Below are 16653 nucleotides of genomic sequence, written 5' to 3'. Positions count from 1 at the left end.
AAATCCACTAAAAAACCCCGCTATAAATAGTAAATCGAACCCCCCTTCATCACCCCCTTAGTTTGGGAAAAATAATAAAATTAATTCCCATTAGGGTTAGGGTTGGGGCTAAAGTTAAGGTTAGGGCTACAGTTAGGGTAGGGGCTAAAGTTGGGGTTGGGGCTAAAGTTAGAGTTAGGGTTTGAATTACATTTACGGTTGGGATTAGGGTTGGGATTAGGGTTAGGGGTGTGTCAGGGTTAGGGGTGTGGTTAGGGTTATGGTTGGGATTAGGGTTAGGGGTGTGTTGGAGTTAGGGGTGTGGTTAGGGTTAGTATTAGGGTTAGAGGTATGTTGGGGTTAGGAGTGTGTTGGGGTTAGGGATATGGTTGGGATTAGGGTTAGGGGCATGTTCGGGTTAGGGGTGTGGTTAGGGTTATGGTTAGGGTTGGAATTAGGGTTAGGGAAGTGTTTAGGATAGAGTTTCAGTTAGAATTATGGGGTTTCCACTGTTTAGGCACATCAGGGGCTCTTCAAACGCGACATGGTGTTCAATCTCAATTCCAGCCAATTCTGCGTTGAAAAAGTAAAACAGTGCTCCTTCCCTTCCGAGCTCTCACGTGTGCCCAAACAGTGGTTTACCCCAAAATATGGGTTATCAGCATACTCAGGACAACAACTTTTGGGGTCCAATTTCTCTTGTTACATTTGGGAAAATAAAAATTTGGGGGCTAAGAAACCCGTTAAAAACTGTATTGAAACACTTGGAGGTTCAAAGTTCTCACAATTAGTGTTGAGCATTCCGATAATGCAAATATCGGGTATCGGGCGATATTCGCTGTATCGGAGTTCCGATACTGAGTTCCAATATTTTTGCAATATCGAATACCGGAATCTGAAGTTCCCATAGTGCAATGATGCACTATAATGGAGTGTGGGTGCGTGGGCGGAGACTGCGTGTCTGTGTGTGCGAGTGGGGTCTGTGCGTGACCGTGGGGGGTCTGTGCGGGCTTGCCGGGGGTCTGTGCGGGCTTGCCAGGGGTCTGCGGGCTGCTGGGGGTCTGCGGGCTGCTGGGGGTCTGTGCGGATCTGCCAGGGGTCTGTACGGGCCTGCCGGGGGTCTGTGCGGGCCTGCCAGGGGTCTGTACAGGCCTGCCGGGGGTCTGTGCGGGCCTGCCAGGGGTCTGTGTGTTGGCTGCCGGGTGTCTGTGCAGGCCTCTTGGGGGTTGTGTGTGTGTGCAGACATCGTCCGATGGGACTACAAGTCCCATCGGGCAATGGCTGCTACAATGACAGTGATTGACACATTAGCCAATGATGGGACAGTAGTAGTCCCATCATCCGGCTAATGTGTTGAATGTAAAAAAACCCCACAAACATACATACTACATACATACAACATACATACATACATACAACATACTACATATAACATGCATACTACATACATACATACATACATACTGCATACATACAACATACATACTACATACATACTACATACATACTGCATACATACATAGATACAACATACTACATACATACTACATACTACCTACATAATACATACATACATACTACATACATACTACATACATACTACATGCATGCAACATAGTACATACAAAAGACATACTACATACATACATACTACATACATACAACATACTACTTGCATACTACATACATACAACATACTGCATACATACTACATACTACATACATACAACATACATACTACATACATACTACATACATACTACATACATACTACATACATACTACATACAACTACATACATACAACATACATACTACATACATACTACATAATTACTTCATACATACAACATACTACATACATACTACATGCATACTACATGCATACTACATACAATACATTCATACATTACATAAAATACATACATATAGACATACAGTACATATAACATAGAGTACATACTCACCATCACTTGTCACTTTGTTCCCCGAAGCCAGTGTCATCTGTAAAAAATATTAAAATAACAAACAATATACTCCCTGATCCGCAGAAATCCACGAGTGCCCCACGACGATCTCCCGTGGAGAACGGCAGCATCAGCTGATGCGACCACTCTCTAGGGACTCCAGGAATACAATGACCGGAGGAAGGTATCCTTCCGCACTGTATTCCTCTGCCGCTGTAAAAAAATAGTCCCTCAGTGATGCACCGCAGGAGCCATTGTCTCCTGTCAGTGTGTCACTGAAGGTCCTATAGAGCAGTGACATCACCCAATGTGACTGTTCTTTAGGAAAGATCATCGTGGGACACTCGTTATTAATTGGACTACAGCGGACAGGTAGTATACGGTTTATTATTTTACGTTTTTTGCAGGCGCTGAAGTATGGTAAGTATGGTTAAATTAAGAATATTAAAATACTTTTTTCTGGCTGTGTCTTTATTTTTTTTAACTCTTTCACTACACAAGGATTAATAATGGATAGGTCCGATCCAATCTGATCCGATATTTCAGGATATCGGAAGATATCGCTCAACAGTGTCAACACTACTCTCAACACATCTATATAAGTTCCTTATGGGGTCTACTTTCCAATATGGGTCACTTGTGGAGGGTTTCTACTGTTTAGTTACATCAGGGGCTCTGCAAACGCATTGTGACGCCTGCAGACCATTTCATCTAAGTCTGCATTCAAACGGCGCTCCTTCCCTTCCGAGCTCTGCCATGCGCCCAAACGGTGGTTCCCGCCACATATGGGGTATCAGCATACTCAGGACAAATTGGACAACAATTTTTGGGGTCCAATTGCTCCTGTTACCCTTGGGAAAATACTAAACTGGGGGCTAAAAAACAATTTTTGTGGAAAAGAAAAGATTTTTTATTTTCACGGCTCTGCGTTATAAACTGCAGTGAAACACTTGGGGGTTCAAAGTTCTCACAACACATCTAGATAAGTTCCTTGGGGGGTCTGCTTTCCAATATGGGGTCACTTGGGGGTTTCTACTGTTTAGGTACATCAGGGGCAACATGACGCCTCCAGACCATTCCAACTAAGTCTGAATTCCAAAAAGCGCTCCTTCCCTTCCGAGCTCAGTCATGCGCCCAAATGGTGGTTCCCCCCCACGTATCGGGTATCAGTGTACTCAGGAAACACTTGGGGGTTCAAAGTTCTCACAACACATCTAGATAAGTTCCTTAGGGGGTCTACTTTCCAATGTGGTGTCATTTGTGGGGGTTTCTACTGTTTAGGTACATCAGAGGCTCTGCAAACGCAATGTGACGCCTGCAGACCATTCCATCTAAGTCTGCATTCAAACAGTGCTCCTTCCCTTCCGAGCTCTGCCATGCGCCCAAACGGTGGTATACCCCACATATGGGGTATCCGCGTACTCAGGACAAATTGGACAACAACTTTTGGGGTCCAATTTCTCCTGTTACCCTTAGGAAAATAAAAATTTGGGGGCTAAAAAATCATTTTTGTCGAAAAAAAAGATTTTTTATTTTTGCGGCTCTATTTTATAAACTGTAGTGAAACACTTGGGTGTTCAAAGTTCTCACAACACATGTAAATAAGTTCCTTAGGGGGTCTACATTCCAAAATGGTGTCACTTGTGGGTTTCCACTGTTAGGCACATCAGGGGCTCTCCAAACGCGACATGGCGTCCTAACTCATTTCCAGTCAATTTTACGTTAAAAAGTCAAACGGCGCTCCTTCCCTTCCAAGCTCTGCCCAAACAGTGGTTTACCCCCACATATGGGGTATCGGCACACTCAGGACAAATTGTACAACTTTTGGGGTCCAATTTATCCTGTTACCCTTGGTGAAATAAAACAAATTGGAGCTGAAGTAAATTTTTTGTGAAAAAAAGTTAAATGTTCATTTTTTTTAAAAATATTACAACAATTCCTGTGAAACACCTGAAGGGTTAACAAACTTCTTGAATGTGGTTTTGAGCACCTTGAGGGGTGCTGTTTTTAGAATGACATCACACTTGGGTATTTTCTATCATATAGACCCCTCAAAATGACTTCAAATGTGATGTGGTCCCTAAAATAAATGGTGTTGTAAAATGAGAAATTGAGTAAAATGCGTAATCAAGCTGGCTAATAGATGTAAATCATTCAGCTGCGGTGAAGAAAAGTAAATCTCCGAGCACTAAAAAATACTCGGAGGAAACCCGAACGAGCTTGGGAAATCTTGAGTAACGAGTATATTCGCTCATCACTAATAAAGATCTTAGCTGTAACTTGTCCTTAAAGATTCATTTCTTACATTTGCATCTAGACTTTCTTCCATTAAACTGTGGACCAGTGAGCGACGAGCACCAGGACCGGACTGGCCATCGGGCACTTCTGGCAAATGCCAGAAGGGCCGGTGCCAGTAGTGGGCCGCTGCACTCTTTACCCCCCTCCCCCCGCCAGTGCCGCCGCCACATTCAACTATACCGGCGTCTATGACGCCGGCATAATCCAATGCAATGATGGAGGAGAGAACGTCCGCTGACGCTCCCTCTCCCATCATTCCCCACTCTGCCTCTGACACTGCTGGTGCGCGATGACGTCATATCATCATGCACCTGCTGTGTCCCGGGCAGACTGCAGCTGCCGAGACAGGAGACAAGAGCCAGGAGCAGCGCGGGCAAGAGGAAGGGTGAGGAGAGTGTTTTTTTTTTTTAACTGGACTGTGGAGCCATTTTTGGGGGCTTGAGATGTGGGTTGTGCTGTGTATATACCACTGTGTGGGCTGTGCTGTGTATATACCACTGTGTGGGCTGTGCTGTGTATTTACCACTATGTGGGCTGTGCTGTGTATATACCACTGTGTGGGCTGTGCTGTGTATATACCACTGTGTGGGCTGTGCTGTGTATATACCTCTGTGTGGGCTGTGCTGTGTATATACCTCTGTGTGGGCTGTGCTGTATATACCACTGTGTGGGCTGTGCTGTATATACCACTGGGTGGGCTGTGCTGTGTATATACCACTGTGTTGGCTGTGCTGTGTATATACCACTGTGTGGGATGTGCTGTGTATATACCACTGTGTAGGCTGTGCTGTGTATATACCACTGTGTGGGCTGTGCTGTGTATATACCACTGTGTGGGCTGTGCTGTGTATATACCACTGTGTGGGCTGTGCTGTGTATATACCACTGTGTGGCCTGTGCTGTGTATATACCAGTGTGTGGGCTGTGCTGGTATATACCACTGTGTGAGCTGTGCTGTACATACCACTACGTGGGCTGTGCTGTATATACCACTGTGTGGGCTGTGCTGTGTATATACCACTGTGCGGGCTGTGCTGTGTATATACTACTGTGTGGGCTGTGCTGTGTATACTACTATGCAGGCTGTGCTGTATATACTATCACGTGGACTGTGCTGTATATACTACTACCCTGGGTTGTGCTGTATATACTACTACGCGGGCTGTGCTGTATATACTACTACGCGGGCTGTGCTGTATATACTACTACGCGGGCTGTGCTGTATACTACTACACGGGCTGTGCTGTATACTACTACGCGGGCTGTGCTATATTATGCAGGCTGTGCTATAAGTATACTATGCAAGTTGTGCTATATTATATGCGGGCTTTGATATATACTATGGGAGGTATATTATATTCTATGGGGGAGGCCGTGTTATATACTATGTGGCTGTGTTACATACTATTGCGGGGTATATTCTATTCTATGGGGGAGGCTGTGTTATATACTATTATTATTATTATTATACATTTTTATAGCGCCATTTATTCCATGGCGCTTTACATGTGAATACGGGCAAATATAGACAAATACATTAAACATGAGCAGATAACAAGGCACACGAGTACATAAGGAGGGAGGACCCTGCCCGCGAGGGCTCACAGTCTGCAGGGGGTGGGTGAGGATACACTAGGAGAGGGAAGAGCTGGCTGTGCGGCTGTTCAGTAGGTTGAGGATCACTGCAGGCTGTAGGCTTGTCGGAAGAGATGAGTCTTCAGGTTCTTTTTGAAGGTTTCTATGGTAGGCGCAAGTCTGATGTGTTGGGGTAGAGAGTTCCAGAGTATGGGGGAAGCACGGGAGAAGTCTTGGATGCGGTTATGGGAAGAAGAGATGAGAGGGGAGTAGAGAAGGAGGTCTTGGGAGGATCGGAGGTCACGTGTAGGTAGGTACCGGGAGACCATGTCACAGATGTATGGAGGAGACAGGTTGTGGATGGCTTTGTATGTCAGTGTGAGGGTTTTGAACTGGAGTCTCTGGGCGATAGGAAGCCAGTGAAGGGCTTGACACAGGGGAGAGGCTGGGGAATAGCGGGGGGACAGGTGGATTAGTCGGGCAGCAGAGTGTAGGATGGATTGGAGTGGTGCCAGAGTGCTAGAGGGGAGTCCAGAGAGTAGGAGGTTGCAGTAGTCGAGGCGGGAGATGATAAGGGCATGCACTAGCGTTTTTGCAGTGTTGCGGTCAAGGAAAGCACGGATCCGGGAAATATTTTTGAGTTTGAGACGACAGGAGGAGGCAAGGGCTTGGATATGTGGCTTGAAAGAGAGGGCAGAGTCGAGGATCACCCCGAGGCACCGGGCGTGTGGGACTGGGGATAGTGAGCAGCCATTGACATTGATGGATAGGTCTGGTGGAGGGGTAGAGTGAGATGGGGGAAAGATGATGAATTCTGTTTTGTCCATGTTCAGTTGTAGAAAGCGAGCAGAAAAGAAGGCTGAAATGGCAGACAGACAGTGCGGGATTTTGGTAAGCAAGGAGGAGAGGTCAGGTCCGGAGAGGTAGATCTGCGTGTCGTCAGCGTAGAGATGGTACTGCATACCGTGGGATTCTATGAGCTGTCCCAGGCCGAAAGTGTAGATGGAGAAGAGTAGGGGTCCTAGAACAGAGCCTTGAGGAACACCGACTGACAAGGGGCGAAGTGAGGAGGTGGTGTGGGGGAGGGAGACACTGAATGTTCGGTCTGTCAGATATGACGAGATCCAGGAAAGGGCCAAGTCTGTGATGCCAAGGGATGAGAGGATTTGTAGCAAAAGGGAGTGGTCTACAGTGTCAAAGGCAGAAGACAAGTCCAGGAGAAGGAGGACAGAGTAGTGTCGCTTGCTCCTGGCAGTTAGTAGGTCATTGGTGACTTTAGTTAGGGCAGTTTCAGTTGAGTGATGGGAACGGAAGCCTGATTGTAACCGATCAAAGAGGGAGCAGGAGGAGAAGTGGGAGGACAGTTCAAGATGGACGTGTTGCTCCAGCAATTTGGAGGCATAAGGGAGAAGAGATATTGGGCGATAGCTAGACACAGAGGATGGGTCGAGGGAGGGCTTTTTGAGGATGGGTGTGATCTTGGCATGCTTGAAGGATGAGGGAAAGACACCTGTTGTGAGTGAGAGGTTGAAGAGGTGTGTTAGGGTTGGGATGAAGACCGTGGAAAGGTTAGGGATGAGGTGGGATGGGAGCGGGTCAAGCGTGCAGGTGGTGAGGTGTGATCTTGACAGGAGGGTGGAGGGCTGATCTTCTGTCATGGTGGAGAAGCTGGTTTTGGAGGAGCAGGGTTGAGCAGCTAAGAGGGGCAGTGGGCGCTGTGGGCCAAAGCTTTCTCTGATCGTATCGATCTTCTGTTTAAAGAAAGAGGCGAAGTCATCAGCAGAAATGAGGGGGGAGGGAGGAGGTGCGGGGGGACGGAGTAGAGAATTGAAAGTGTTGAAAAGCTGTTTAGGGTTGTGGGACAGGGAGGATATGAGGGATGAGAAGTAAGTTTGTTTTGCGGCAGTGAGCGAAGACTTGAAGCTGGCGAGGGACTGCTTGTATGCAGTGAAGTGGTCGGCAGAGTGGGATCACTTCCATCTCCGCTCAGCAATCCTGGAAGCCCGTCTCAATTCTTTGGTCAGGCTGGTCAGCCAGGGCTGCCTGTTAATTGTACGAGTTTTACTATGCATGAGTGGGGTGGCCGAATCGAGTGTTGTTGTTATTGTGGTGTTATAAAAAGTGGCAGCAGCATCTGTGTCATGAAGGGAGGCTATGTCTGTGAGAGGGAGAAGGGACTCAGAGAGTGATTGTAAGTTGAGATGTTTGAGATTTCTGCGAGGGTGAGTGAGTTTGTGGAGTGGGGGTTGCACACTAGGAGAGGAGAGGGACGAGAATGTCAGTAGGTTGTGGTCAGACAGGGGGAGGGGTGTGTTAGTGAGGTTAGTAAGGGAGCAGAGGCGGGTGAAGATGAGGTCCAGCGTGTGGCCATCTTTGTGAGTGGCCTCAGAGGACCATTGAGTGAGGCCAAAGGAGGCAGTCAGTGATAAAAGTTTAGAGGTAGCTGAGGTGAAAGTGTCAATGGGGACATTGAAATCACCCATGATGATAGTGGGGATGTCAACAGAGAGGAAATGAAGTAGCCAGGTGGTGAAGTGGTCGAGAAAGGTGGAGATGGCTAGTTCTGGGGGGCGGTAGATGACAGCCAGCTGGAGGTTGGAGGGGGAATAGATGCGGACAGAGTGCACCTCAAATGAGGGAAGAGTAGCGGAGGGTGGTAGCGGGATTGGAGTAAAGGAGCAGGTGTCGGACAGGAGCAAGCCAACTCCTCCACCGCGTTTGTTGCTGGGGCGAGGGGTGTGAGAGAGGTGGAATCCGCCATAGGAGAGCGCAGCTGGAGAGGCCGAGTCAGAGGGGGTGAGCCAGGTTTCAGTGAGGCCGAGGAAGGAGAGTTTGTTGGTGATGAAGAGGTCATGGATAAATGGCAGTTTGTTGCAGATGGAGCGTGCGTTCCATAGTGCTCCAAGTAGGGGGAGCGGGGGAGTGGGGGCTGGATGAATGGGTATGAGGTTGTCGTGGTTGGGAAAACGTGCGGAGGATCGTGGCAGGGGGTTAGAAACGAGTGTGGGGATGAATTGGGGAGGGCCGGGATTTGGGGATATGTCACCAGCAATGAGGAGTAACAGACAGATCATTAGAAGGTGGGAGCAGGATAGGACATGATGTGGCCGTGTGTGTCTGGATAAAAAGGATTGTATGTGGAGGAACAGTTCTGAGGGGAAGGTGATATAGCTGGGGAGTATGGAGGAAGAAATGACTAGTTCCTTACTAGGAGGAGGGATTGCAGGAGATTGTAAGAAGGAAAGTAGTATGGGGGTGAAAGAGAAAAGAAACCGAAACATTGTAGTGGTTGGTGTTCTGTTACCTTCCAGTCAATTCCAGTCCAATTCAGTCTAATTCAGAATCATAATTAAAAAGATGTAATTCAGTCTAATTCAGAATCATAATTAAAAAGATGTAATTCAGTCTAATTCAGAATCATAATTAAAAAGATGTAATTCAGTCTAATTCAGAATCATAATTAAAAAGATGTAATTCAGTCTAATTCAGAATCATAATTAAAAAGATGTAATTTAAAAGATGGAAGTTAAAAGATGATTTGCAGCAGACTGAGTCTATAGCAGACTCCTGCATGTGAATATATCCCCAGTTAAGGGCAATCAGGTGTGAATGAGGGGGTGGCTGGGTATGGGAGACCAGATGTAGAGAGTTAAGCAAAGGTCATAAAGTGAGTGAGGGGTAAGACTGACCACTCAAAGAGATGCCAGGATCACACAATGAGAGACATGAAAACAGGTCGTGGAAACAAGCTCATAGGTGAGAAAGCATACTAAAAGGATTATATGTGCTGCACCAAGACACTCAGATCCAGGGGAAGCATAGAAAAGCCAGTGCAATATACAGAGACATTCAGAAGCCAGGGAGAGCTGGGTAAAGTCAGTGCATACCATGGAAAATCAATGCAGTATACAGAGATATTCTGGAGCCAGGGAGAGCTGGGTAAAGTCAGTGCATACCATGGAAAATCAATGCAGTATACAGAGATATTCTGGAGCCAGGGAGAGCTGGGTAAAGTCAGTGCATACCATGGAAAATCAATGCAGTATACAGAGATTTTCTGGAGCCAGGGAGAGCTGGGTAAAGTCAGTGCATACCATGGAAAATCAATGCAGTATACAGAGATATTCTGGAGCCAGGGAGAGCTGGGTAAAGTCAGTGCATACCATGGAAAATCAATGCAGTATACAGAGATTTTCTGGAGCCAGGGAGAGCTGGGTAAAGTCAGTGCATACCATGGAAAATCAATGCAGTATACAGAGATATTCTGGAGCCAGGGAGAGCTGGGTAAAGTCAGTGCATACCATGGAAAATCAATGCAGTATACAGAGATATTCTGGAGCCAGGGAGAGCTGGGTAAAGTCAGTGCATACCATGGAAAATCAATGCAGTATACAGAGATATTCTGGAGCCAGGGAGAGCTGGGTAAAGTCAGTGCATACCATGGAAAATCAATGCAGTATACAGAGATATTCTGGAGCCAGGGAGAGCTGGGTAAAGTCAGTGCATACCATGGAAAATCAATGCAGTATACAGAGATATTCTGGAGCCAGGGAGAGCTGGGTAAAGTCAGTGCATACCATGGAAAATCAATGCAGTATACAGAGATATTCTGGAGCCAGGGAGAGCTGGGTAAAGTCAGTGCATACCATGGAAAATCAATGCAGTATACAGAGATATTCTGGAGCCAGGGAGAGCTGGGTAAAGTCATTGCATACCATGGAAAATCAATGCAGTATACAGAGATATTCTGGAGCCAGGGAGAGCTGGGTAAAGTCAGTGCATACCATGGAAAATCAATGCAGTATACAGAGATATTCTGGAGCCAGGGAGAGCTGGGTAAAGTCAGTGCATACCTGTGGGAAGAGAACAGCTCGATTAGATGGTGCAGATGATGATAATATTGTAGTAGTGATGAGTAGCCAAATGCATTCTAGAATTCAGTCTAATTCAGAATCATAATTAAAAAGATGTAATTTAAAAGATGATTTGCAGCAGACTGAGTCTATAGCAGACTCCTGCATGTGAATATATCCCCAGTTAAGGGCAATCAGGTGTGGGTATATGAGGGTACTATGTGGGTATATGTGGGTACTATGGGGGGTATATGATATTCTACGGGGGAGGCTGTCTTATATACTATGGAGAGCTGCATTATATTCTATGGGGGGCTACATTATATATTATGGGGAGGTGTGCTGCATTATATTCTATGGGGGGCTGTATTAGATTTTATGAGGGATGATTGCATCATACTCTTTGATGGGGCTGCATTATATTCTATGGGGAGGTGGGCTGTATTCTATTCTATTCGGGGCTACATTATATTCTATGGGGGGCTGTATTATATTTACATTCTATGAGGGGTGATTGCATCATACTCTTTGGGGGGGCTGCATTATATTCTTTGGGGGTTACATTATACTCTGGGGTGGCTGCATTATACTCTGGGGTGGCTGCATTATACTCTGTAGGGTGGTGGCTGCATTATACTGTATGTGGGCTGCATTATACTGTATTGAGGACTATGGGGAATACGTTATACTATATGAAGAACTATGGGGTGCTTTATACTATGGGAAGTGAATTGTACTACATGGATGACTATGGCGGAGCATTATACTATATGGAGCATTATGATGAGTGTATTATGCTATATAAAGGACTATGAGGAGTGTAATATACTATGTGGAGGACAGAGCAGTGTATTTTAATATATGGAGGACTATAGGGAGTGTATTATACTATATTGAGGACTGTGGTGCACATTATAATATATGGAGGACTATGGGGTGTATTTTACTAAACAAGTAAAATGCTGCATATTCAGATTGTTTTTGCTGGAACAAAAATCCTTGTTCTCAGCAGCACATCGCCGGTGTAAACTGTAGATGTGCTGCTGATAACCTAATACTTTATGGGGATCTGTTAGTGATCGTTCTGTCCCATCATTATTCCTCAGCTGGTGGAAAGAGGCCGGGAAACAAGTGTTGAACAACTTCAGTATTGTCGATCAAACTCATTTAGCAGCCTGAACTCAGCGCATATAAATACAACTGAAATGCTTTTGTGTGATGTGCAATATGATAGCATTTGGGGCCCCATTTTAAACTTTGCCTCGGGCCCCACTTTGCCTAAAACCGGCCCTGCCTACAAGTTTACAAATATATTATTCAGTCACCATGTGACAAGTGGACCTGGGTAACTTCAAATGCCAGGGCTGAAATTTAGTCCCAGTCCGGCCCTGACGAGCACAGTGAGTGATTTTGCCCAGATATTGCGGTTATGGATAAAAGATATACAGGAAAATGGAATTCATTAATGCTTGCAGATTACTGTTGGACAATTGTAAGAAATGATCCAATGCAAGAGTACAAGAGACAAGAAAAAAAGAGTTCATGAAGAGAAGGACAGCACCACAGCAATTGTGAAAAAACAGCTCCAGTATTTATTCTGCCATCTGCAACGTTTCGGTCCGTGGACCTTTTTCAAGCCTGAAAAAGGTCCACGGACCGAAACGTTGCAGATGGCAGAATAAATACGGGAGCTGTTTTTTCACAATTGCTGTGGTGCTGTCCTTCTCTTCATGTGCATCTGAATTTACCTACTGGGATGGATCCCCTGGTGAGGACGTGCACCCTGCTGTCCATAGAGACGTTGCCACTATAAGGTGCGGTGTTATGAACAGGTAATTCAGAACCACAATGGACCTTGAAGTTCAGAGCACACAGTGACCTGACATTTACCAAAAACATAGGACGAGCTCTGAGACGTGGAAACTCTGCTGACCGCAATCCCTAATCCTATCACACCACACTAGAGGTAGCCGTGGATTGCGCCTAACGCTCCCTATGCAACTCGGCACAGCCTGAGAAACTAACTAGCCCTGAAGATAGAAAAATAAGCCTACCTTGCCGCAGAGAAATTCCCCAAAGGAAAAGGCAGCCCCCCAAATATAATGACTGTGAGTAAGATGAAATACAAACACAGAGATTAAATAGATTTAGCAAAGTGAGGCCCAACTTACTGAATAGACCGAGGATAGGAAAGATAGCTTTGCGGTCAACACAAAACCCTACAAACAACCACGCAGAGGGGCAAAAAGACCCTCCGCACCGACTAACCATACGGAGGTGCTCCCTCTGCGTCTCAGAGCTTCCAGCAAGCAAGAAAAACCAAAATAGCAAGCTGGACAGAAAAATATAGCAAACAAAAATAACACAAGCAGAACTTAGCTTATGCAGGATAGACAGGCCACAGGAACGATCCAGGAGGAAGCAAGACCAATACTAGAACATTGGAGTATATTGTGGAGAAGATTTTGGATTCTCGTGTTTCGAGACGGAAACTCCAGTATCTGGTGAAGTGGAAAGGTTATGGTCAGGAGGATAATTACTGGGTCTTTGCCTCTGATGTCCATGCTGCCGATCTGGTTCGTGCCTTTCATGTGGCTCATCCTGGTCGGCCTGGGGGCTCTGGTGAGGGTTCGGTGACCCCTCCTCAAGGGGGGGGTACTGTTGTGAATTCTGTGGCCAAGCTCCCTCCTGTGGTCGTGAGTGGTACTGCGGCTGGTTCTGTCTATAAGCTTCCTTTGGTGGATGAGAGTGGTACTGCGGCTTCTGAGTTTCCTCCTGGTGACATTGAAGGTTTCCTCTCCTAAATTTAAGCCTTGTTTCATTGGTCCATATAGGATTTCTGAGGTTGAAACTCAGAAGCCGCAGTACCACTCTCATCCACCAAAGGAAGCTTATAGACAGAACCAGCCGCAGTACCACTCACGACCACAGGAGGGAGCTTGGCCACAGAATTCACAACAGTGCGGCTTTAATACTAATATTAATACAAGAAAAAAAGATTTGTCACTGAATGAGGACCAAATTTTGTAGTGCAATTTCTCTAACTGTTTATAATTCGCGGTAGTGTTTAGACATTATAAAATAGATTAAATAAATCACCTGCGCTTATGGGGTAAAATAGATAAGGTAATAGGTGCATTAAAATACAAAAGCCCCAACACAAGATGCTATCTAATAGCACAATAGAATGGCCTGGCTGAGCCTGCAACCTAGCAGGATAATGATCAATCCACTGTATGTGTAAATGATATACAGATAATGTAAACGCTATATAGCAGACTCACATACAATAACTGACTGTAGTGATGAAGGTACCTGGATAGTTTAGTAGGTGTCCGTATTGCTCCAGGAATCGGTGTGTCGGGCTGTACCGCAAATCTGCGGAGGAGTGACAGGACTGGCTATCCTCCAAAACAGGTGGTCTCTGCTTGCTGAACGGCTGGCAGGGACAAGAAACCGCCAACTCCTAGTGTGCCCCGGCTGGAAGCAACGCCGGAGCAGGAGCGGTGTGTGGAGGGGGCGTGGCCAAAAACGTGACGTCACAAAAGTGGGCGGGCGCGAGACAGGGCAACCAATCCGACGCGTTTCGAAGGAAACACTCCTTCTTCGTCAGGGCTGGAGTTCCCTGTGAGACCCGTCCTTATATATCCTCCGCCCCCTTGTTAAGACCTGCCCCTGTAGCTGACCGAAGTTTAGATGAATGTATTTGTTCCAGCCATGATCTGTGCAGCAGCGTAAAATCAGCATGCACAGCAGAGCGCAGCTATATCAGATGGATAGCAAGCAGAATTATACATAAGTTTATGCCCCAAAAATGCTATGCAGTATAGATAATATGTGATAATATAGACTTTACCACTTATAAGACTGTGTCCTGTAGTTGTCTTGTTCCACGCAAAGAGTCTCCTGAGTTATCCCCTCCTCCTGCAGAGCCTCTCATGATATATAGTGTTTAGACATGTTTTAGTTATTTGAATTGCTGGTGTTTCCTCTAAATAAATATCAGAACACTTCCATAACAAACTATTATGCATCTTTATATTTGCAAAAATAATGCTTAAAAGTACTGAAACTTTAATGCATTCATTATATATAGCAGTAAAAGGAAAACTCTTTGATATTGTAGAAACAAGAGCCAACTAAAAATGTTTATTGTCAAGTTTGAGTTCAGAATGTCAAAATCATCAAAATATGGCTCACTTCATAAATGAACCTGATAACTTTTGAAAATATATAGAACAGTCTAATTAGTGATTTTCACAATACTATTGCTAATAAATATCAGCACATTGTTGGAATAAGAGTGCAAGTACTTTTTGCAGTGACCAGAAAGGGCATCAAAAGCCCAATTGAACTTTCCTATTAAACACTGATGCCATATTTTTAGTTTTTATGAGAAATGAAGAAAAATAAAAAAAATACGTATTTGTTAGTAACAAAATAACATTTTCATTCAAATGCAGGTATCTTTACTGAGAGCTATAGAAAAGATGAAGAAAGAGCTCTGAAGCTTCTTATACGGGTTTCTGAGGCCTGGGGACAAACCACTTGTTTAAAACTAGCTCTTGAAGCTAAAGATATGAAATTTGTATCTCAAGGAGGTGTTCAGGTTTGTTCACATAAAAAACTGTTTAAATTGTCATATATTGAGATACAGCTAAAGAAATATATTCAAAAACTGTTAACAAAAACATATGCTGTACATAACCCTTCAATGACCAATTAATTTTCAATATTTGCAATTTTGTTTATTCCTTTCCTCATTTCAAGAACCAATACGTTTTTTTATTTGTCCTTCAACATTGCCATATAGTGTTAATTTTGATTGAAACCATTCTTTTCTCTTGCAATGTATGAGGAAAAATTTCGATTTCAGTGAAATTGCATAAAAAAACACTACTTTTGTCGTTTGTGTTTTCCTTTTAGTGTTTATACATTGGGTGTTAAAAAAATAGCATGGAAACCTGATTCTTCAGATCAGTACTATTATAGTGATATAAAACTTGTCCAGTATTTTTATTATTTTAGTGTTGAAAAGAAATAAAAGAAATATTGAAATGTTTCTGTTGAAGGTGCTATTTGATAGATTGTTTTTGAGCTGAAATTCTGAAGTTCTGATAATTGTTTTTTGTTTTCAGTGTCTTTTTTGGACCTGTCACAGGAGGACTAACATGGCAGTGACTAGGGTTGAGCGAAATGGATTGGACAAATTCAAAAATCGCCGACTTTCGGCAAAGTCGGGTTTCATGAAACCCGACCCGATCCTAGTGTGGGATCGGCCATGAGGTTGGCGATCTTCGCGCCAAAGTCGTGTTAAGTATGACGCTTTCAGCGCCATTTTTCAGCCAATGAAGGAGGACCCAGAGTGTGGGCAGCGTGATGACATAGGTCTCGGTCCCCACCATCTTAGAGAAGGGCATGACAGTGATTGGCTTGCTTTCTGCGGCGTCACAGGGGCTATAAAGGGGCGTGCACGCCGACCGCCATCTTACTTCTGCCAATTGTAGCATAGGGAGAGGTTGCTGCAGCTTCATCAGAAGAAGGGATATAGTTAGGGAGGGAAGATTAACCCCCAAACTGCTTGTGCTGTAGTGATTTCCACTGTCCAACACCACCATTTGTTTGCAGGCACAGTGGAGGCTATATTTTTGTGCATCAGCTCTGTAGCTTATTAGGCTGCCTTATAAGGCTCCCTGATAGCTGCATTTCTGTTTGCACGCCGCTGTGCAAGCCAACTGCTTTTTTAAAAGCAAAAATCCCGTTGCTCCTTTCTGCACAGTTATCTTGTTTATTTGTCCACACTTTTGTGTGCAGCAGTCCTTTTTATTGCTACCATACTTTTCCTGAGATCATTGTAGGGAGATTGAAATTGTACTACAGTCCTTGTATTTTTTCACATATCTTCCAGCCACTTTCTGCCACTTAGATTGCATTGTTTTATACACTGGGCCTGAGTTTTGGGTCAGTCTCCCCCCAGAAAAG

At 44.9% G+C, this 16653-nt stretch overlaps 1 protein-coding gene across 1 annotated transcript in view; it reads left to right on the top strand.

The window, feature by feature from the left end:
* The window catches only part of TRPM2 (transient receptor potential cation channel subfamily M member 2), a 1329765-nt gene that overhangs the window by 459037 nt on the left and 854075 nt on the right, over nt 1-16653 (top strand). Inside the window, exon 15 of the mRNA XM_069733764.1 lies at nt 15135-15280. Coding sequence (XP_069589865.1) covers nt 15135-15280 — 146 coding nt within the window. The remainder of the gene's footprint in view (nt 1-15134; nt 15281-16653) is intronic.

Source organism: Ranitomeya imitator, chromosome 7 (genome assembly GCF_032444005.1).
Source record: "Ranitomeya imitator isolate aRanImi1 chromosome 7, aRanImi1.pri, whole genome shotgun sequence".
Classification (NCBI taxonomy): domain Eukaryota; kingdom Metazoa; phylum Chordata; class Amphibia; order Anura; family Dendrobatidae; genus Ranitomeya; species Ranitomeya imitator.
The sequence above is the reverse complement of the archived record's forward strand: the minus strand, read 5'-3'. Positions and strand labels throughout refer to the sequence as shown.